The sequence below is a fragment of the Phaeoacremonium minimum genome, assembly GCF_000392275.1.
Source record: "Phaeoacremonium minimum UCRPA7 unplaced genomic scaffold PA7_03_scaffold_389, whole genome shotgun sequence".
In the NCBI taxonomy this organism is placed as follows: Eukaryota; Fungi; Ascomycota; class Sordariomycetes; order Togniniales; family Togniniaceae; genus Phaeoacremonium; species Phaeoacremonium minimum.
This window is the reverse complement of record NW_006921292.1, coordinates 133,781-140,166: the sequence shown is the minus strand read 5'-3', so window position 1 is coordinate 140,166 and position 6,386 is coordinate 133,781. Positions and strand designations below refer to the sequence as shown.

Below are 6,386 nucleotides of genomic sequence, written 5' to 3'. Positions count from 1 at the left end.
ACAATATGGCCCAGAGCCTGAAGGATCGAGTCAAGCGACTCAGCTCGCGTTACTTAGCTTGGTGACGAGATTAACTTGTTGACTATCCGATACCATGGGTACGTATGAGCCTTGTTTTCCTTGCTTCTCTCGAGTATGTGGAGAAATACTCACATGGGTAGAGTTCTACAGAGATTTTTAGTATATTGAAGCAGCTCTTTGAATTTGTGTTCAACATATCGTTCTAGTACGCAATTTTGGTGCATTCGTAGGAGCCAGCGGCTCGGTACATACAGGTGCCCCGCGTGTGCCCCGCGTGGTCTGGGGTCCATGTACATGTACTCTAGTACAGTAATAAGGAAGAATTCCACACCGTAACCTACCTGTATTATGAGTGAGGACTAGCCTCATCTGGCTTCTCCAGCAAAGAGAATCAATCTAACGCGATAGTCGACGATCATTCTCGATCAATCGATTGACATGGCACAGCGAAGAAAGCCTCGGGCAGTTCGGTCTTGTACAGAGTGCAAACAAGTCAAGGTGTGCATCTCCAAACGGTCGCTCCTTACCTGACCATTCATTTAGTACATCTCTGTGGTGTGAGCTAATTATCATGTCTCATAAAGCTTCGCTGTGATGCAAAGGAGACATTACCCGGTCCATGTAGCCGGTGTTCAATCTAAGGATTTGAATGCGTCGTTGACGCGACTTTCCGCCGCACCCCCACTCGTCGCCGCCTAGACGAGTTGAATCGAGAAGTCCATCATCTGAGAAGGTCCCTGCAAGACGCACAACTTCCCGAGTCCTTTGCCAAGGCCCAGACATCGAGTGTGCCTCCTCGCTCATTGTCAAGTGCGGCTGGCCTTGGACTGCTCGACGATGACGCTGATCAGCTAGGGGACTGTGTTTTCACTTACGATGAACTTATCTCAATCTTCTCGACGTAAGCAGCATCGCAACCCGCGAAGTCCCCATCTCTGAGATCTCTTACAGATTCGATTGCTATTTTCGCCAGCATTTGCCAATCGTCGGCCCTGCGCGGATGCCGAAACAGCTGCAAGAGTCAAGTCCTTTTCTATTCTGGACCATCGTCATGATTGTAGCCCAGAGGACACCGGATACATACGCAGGGCGAGATTCGGGCCTTCTCGTCGCGTACAAGCCCCTCTTAGAGAAAGCCGTCCTTGCCACCCCGCTAACTTTGTCAACCATCGAGGCCCTCCTCTATCTCTGTACATGGCCACTTTCCGTGGATTATCAAGCGAGGGATCAAAGCTGGACGCTCATTGCAATTGCACTCAACGCTGCGTTGTACTCTGGCCTCCACACACCGACGCATCCGCAATCCCTCCGCTCGGTCGGAGTTTTTGTCGATACCAGCAGCCAGACACGGTCCTCGCTCTGGCTGGCCAGCTTCTACCTGTCAACAAAGTACCAAGCCCGTGCATACCTAGCTCGCTTTCCGGCTAACAGTTGACAGCCTCAGTCAATCGATTGGCGTCCCGCCGACTCTCCGTTCGTCAGATGACCTCGCCGCATTGTCCCGCATTGCCCCCGACGAGGCGATAACTAGAGAACTGGCTGCTCGCGTTGAAATTTAGATCTGTGTCGCCAAGTACACATCATTGGTATCTGATAGTACAGTGTGTCATCTGGGGACTGCATTGGAGCGAGCGTTCATCCACGAGCTCGTCCACATAAAGCACCGATTTGCTGTCGACTGGAATCTGGACATCGAATTCGTGCTCCTTGATGCTAAGCTACACCTTATTGCGACCCTAGCTGTTAGTCATGGGAAGCAGCTTGGTTTGGCAAGAGGTGGTTCCCATCATCTTTCTCCCGACCCTCAGCTACTAGTGGCACTCTCAGATGGTCTTTCTTGTGCCGTGCGACTTATCCAGATTGTTTGCCTTGGTGAAGCCCCAGTCCCGCTACCCAATCCACTGTTAAGGCATGTCACACCACTCAACAAGATATACATGCGCGGCCTCCCCAAATTATATTTTCGGGCTGTGCTGTTCGCGGCATTTTATCTCCTACGGTCTCATATATCTAAGAGCCTGGCCTTTGTGACTGACTGGCAACTCGCACGGAAGCATGTCAACGTCGCTCGCGATTATTTGCGGTCACAATCCTCACGCCCGAAGGACGAGTGAGGCCGGGCAGCTGCCGTCATTGAAACATTGAACGAGTTTACAGTGACGCTTCCAAGTGAAAGCATGGGCCCCATTAGGATTCAAGAAAGGCTTGGTGCTTCCATATTCTACGATGCGCTCACTCGGGCCAACGAGCTTCGTGCGAGGCCGGTGCGACTACTCAATGACCAGGAGCAGCCACAACAGACAATGCCGGTCAAGACCAACTCATCAAATACAACCGGCTTTGGCAGGTTCTCCAACGCAACCCCTGGGCAGAATTGTGGGGAACTCGCTACAGACAATGGAGAATATTTCACAAATCTTCCTGAAGTCTGGCTGGAACACCTGGATTTAGACATGATGGAACTTTCTGGAGAATTATTCGCTGGGGCAGTGATATTCAGCTAATTATCTAATTTTATGGCGACTTTTCATACAACTTTAACTCACACCTTCATCCCACCAAGTTCCGTCAAGCTCTTATCACTCCGTCACTTTCAATATTGACTTGAGTTCTGATACCAGCTCTTCCGGGATCGGCAATCTCAACAGAGGCATGTACATCTGCGAGCCATGGACATCGTCCTCCATAAAACCACCAGCGGCTGCAGGTTGGCCTTGTCTCATACGCGGGATTGTTGCTTTGTATGCCCGAGCTTGGTCAAAGAACCCAGACCAAATCACTTGCTCCGGGTTGATGCCATAGAGCTTCGCTACGGTGTTAGTGTCCAGGAGTGAAGCCTCTTTGATAGCACGATATACATCTTCCCGAGCAAACAACACATCAAACGTAATCTCATATGGCCCAGAGTTCTTGGATCGAATTACCTGCGCAATGTTCCCCAAGACCGGATTCTTACCTAGAACCTGTTCATTCGAAAGATTTCCGTTCTGAAAACGTTTCTTGACCTTCGTCTTTCCAAGAGGCTGGGTGTGGCTTCCTTTAGTATTGATTGAAGATCCCTCCTGACGGGCGATTATGAAGCTCTCGGTCCAGAATAGAGTCCCTCTCGAGCCTCCTCTCTTCTCCTGGGGCTCCAAACCCTTCAGGTGGTACACGCAGAATTCGGCGCATGGGCCTAGAGGAACGGTGTAGATGCCACCGATTCCATGAGCGAGATTCCCACTTGTCGCCTTCTGATTCTCATACGGAGTATGGATAGTGCCTACTTTAGCATTTGCTACAAGGTTTGTGGCAAGCTCTTGCGTAGATGCTAAAGCCTCGCCGATGATACAGACCTTGGGGGCATCAGAAGAATCAGCATTACCATAGACATGCCACTGAAGGTCCCAGTAGCCTTCGATATCAGCATGCTCGCTCGCGACAAAGTCGCGCACGTTGCCAAGAAACTCGTCGATCTGGCCAAGAAGAATGTCTGTCACAAACAGGAATGTCGTCAGTGCCTTCGCATTTTGAAAGAGTTCTGACAACTTACGATCTTTGATGGCTCCCACGTACATGGCCCGGTAACCTACAGCCTTGGCACCCTCGAGTTTGACTTGATAAACTCCCGCTTCAGAATCCTCAGCAGACCAAACGAATCGCCCGCCACGAACGCGGACGGTGCGCTGATCATCAAGTTGCGTAGATTCAGCTTCTGTAAGATTTAGATACCCACCCGGACCGTACAGCTTGTCGGGACGGCTCTTCTCATACAGAGTATGTGCTGCAACTGAGAGAGTTGTGCACTTGGATGTCGGTGCCATTGGAACCACGTCAAATGTCCCATCAACATAGACAGTTGCAGTAGCGCCACCGTCTTTTGGAATTGCACAGAGTCCCGCGCACTCCATGATCTTGCCGATATGTGTAAATCCACCGATAAGATGCTCATTTTCGTCTGCTGGTCCAAGTCCAAGTTTCGAATAGCAATGCTGCGCAAACGCGACAAACGGTGCTGGGTCATAGGCTAGGCCACCGACAAGCACGTGCAAGTCTGGATGCTCAGAGAGGGCATCAAGGAAAGGCTCAAGCCCCATCTGAGCAACAATTACAGGGCACGCTTCTATGTCATCCTCGGTCAATTGTGGAACCACCTTCCCGCAGGCTGTAATCAAGCCGTTTCGCAATCGTTGTTTCACGGTATCTTTTGGTATGTCGGAGAAGATGCAGACAATTTTGAGGTCCCGGCCCCTGACGAAAAGCCAATGGTCAGCTATCACCATCCTCACTACATTTGAGAGAATCATATTACCGTGTCTATCTCGGCTGCAAGACTCTTAATCACCTCTGCTAGCTCACGTGTGTTGTGATCAGTGCCACTACCTCCTGCCGAACTGAAGATCAACGGCATATTGTAACGGCATGCCGATGCAAGCAACTTGCGTAGATCCCGAATATATGATCCCAAAGGAACGGTCATACCCCCAAGTGCCAGCTTCTGTGGTCCACTGTCCGTCGAACCAGACTCCAAGATCATTGCGGTAGGTATACCAGTCGAGGTGAATCGTTCCAATGCGGCATTGGTCTGGCCCGCATTAATGCCATAGCCAAGCATGCCTACCGATGTCACAATGTGACAGAGCGGCTGCGATTTCTTGTGGGTGGAATGCGACATGGTGTGATGTGTGTGGAATTGGAATAGGTTAGATCTCTAAAGCGGTTGAAGCTGGACAACTACTTTCACAAGATTGTTCGATTTGAGTATTCGGAAAAGGACAAGCATTTGTCTATTTTTTTCAAATTACTTCGAGTTTTTCTGACTCCATTCAACAGTTTCTGATTGAGAACGCGAACCTCGCTCGTATGTTGTTGTTATGTGCGAGCGTCGCCTCGGCCTTGATGGTAAAAGCGACATTCGCACATAACCTCGCTCTTTGAAAGACAGGTTGACTTACACCCCACACGAAACCCCACAAATCCCTCAAATCTGGGGAAGCAAAGGATCCCGGCGATGGAGAGCCATCAGAACGGTCGGGCTATAAGTATCGAGTGCATACACCAGAAAACATCCATAGCCCTCTTCAAATTACTTGTGGTCTCAATTACGTTGATCATCATCTTTGCTTCATTTGCAATATCACCATGCCGGCCCCAGGACCCCCAAAACATGAAGGCGCAGACCTTCCGGCAGTAGCCGTCCACATGGAAGCCATTTAGTACTACGGACGTTGAAAATACTTTATATGGCCTTCAAATGTCGCCGGGAGACTTGGCTTCTCACCGGAAAGCTGAGAGAAAGGTAGTATGGAAGTTGGATCTGATCATTTTGCTTCTCCTATCCTCAGTCTACTTCCTCGCACAGATGGTTCGTTATCCTGTCTTGATTATAACGTTTTGCGTTGATTTTGTTGTCAGGGGCGATCGGATCTAGGTAATGCCAAAATAGCTAGTATAGACCAAGACCTATACCTAAGCCCAAAACAATACTCGAACGTCGCTAGCATTTTCCTCGTTGGATACATCATGATCTAGTTGCCAGGAACAGTGCTCATACGAAAAGTCGGGCCACCTCTGCAGGTATGTGACTCAAAACCCATCGAGTGATACAATGATACCTAGACTCAACGCTGACGCATATGAAGTTCGGCCTTGCTACAATGTTATGGGGTATTGTCACAACTCTCACAGTTATTGTGACTAGTTATGGAAGCCTACTAGCGACTCGTATAATTATTGGCTGTTTTGAAGCCTTTATTCAAGGCACCGTCTCCTACCTTACATCCTGGTACTCATACAAAGAACTCGCCACTCGTTCTGGTATATTCTACTCCACATCTGCGCTTGCAGGCTCATTCAATGGTTTACTTGCCTACGCGGCACAGCAAACCCTCGACGGTGTTCACTGTTGGGCATCTTGGCGCTTGATCTTTTTTATTGAGGGAATTGTGCCCGTTGGTTGGGCATTCTTTGTGATTCTCATCCTACCGCGTACACCCGAAACAGCCCCGAAGCTGTATTTCACGGCCCACGAGAAAGACACCATCATCCGCCGCTCACGACACGCCCATAACGTCGGAACTTCAAAGATTCGGCGACGATTGATTCTCAATCTGCTGCTGGATCCACTGTTTTGGCTTCTGGCTATCGTGAACATGGGTCAGCACTTTTGTGTCAGCACTCTGTCAAACTTCCTACCTAGCATCCTGCATGGCTTCGGGTGGTCATCCGTTCATTCGCAACTCATGTCTGTCATTGTCTATGCCAGTGCTTTAGTAGGGATCAACTTCTGGTCCAATCTATCCGATCGACTTGGCCGCCGTGGAACCATCATCTGCATCAATTCGGCAATTGCAGCAGTGGGTTATGCAATGTTGCTTGCACTGAAG

General features: G+C 49.7%; 1 protein-coding gene across 1 annotated transcript; it reads right to left on the bottom strand.

Annotated features, from left to right (window-relative positions):
• Positions 1–2,600: 2,600 nt before the first annotated feature.
• UCRPA7_5082 (putative caib baif family enzyme protein) lies at positions 2,601–4,675 on the bottom strand (the record flags this gene model as incomplete). Its single annotated transcript, XM_007917630.1, has 3 exons — positions 2,601–3,493; positions 3,554–4,097; positions 4,313–4,675. The coding sequence occupies 3 exons, from the start codon at positions 4,673–4,675 to the stop codon at positions 2,601–2,603; spliced, it is 1,800 nt and encodes a 599-aa protein (XP_007915821.1).
• Between the last annotated feature and the right edge of the window lie 1,711 nt (positions 4,676–6,386).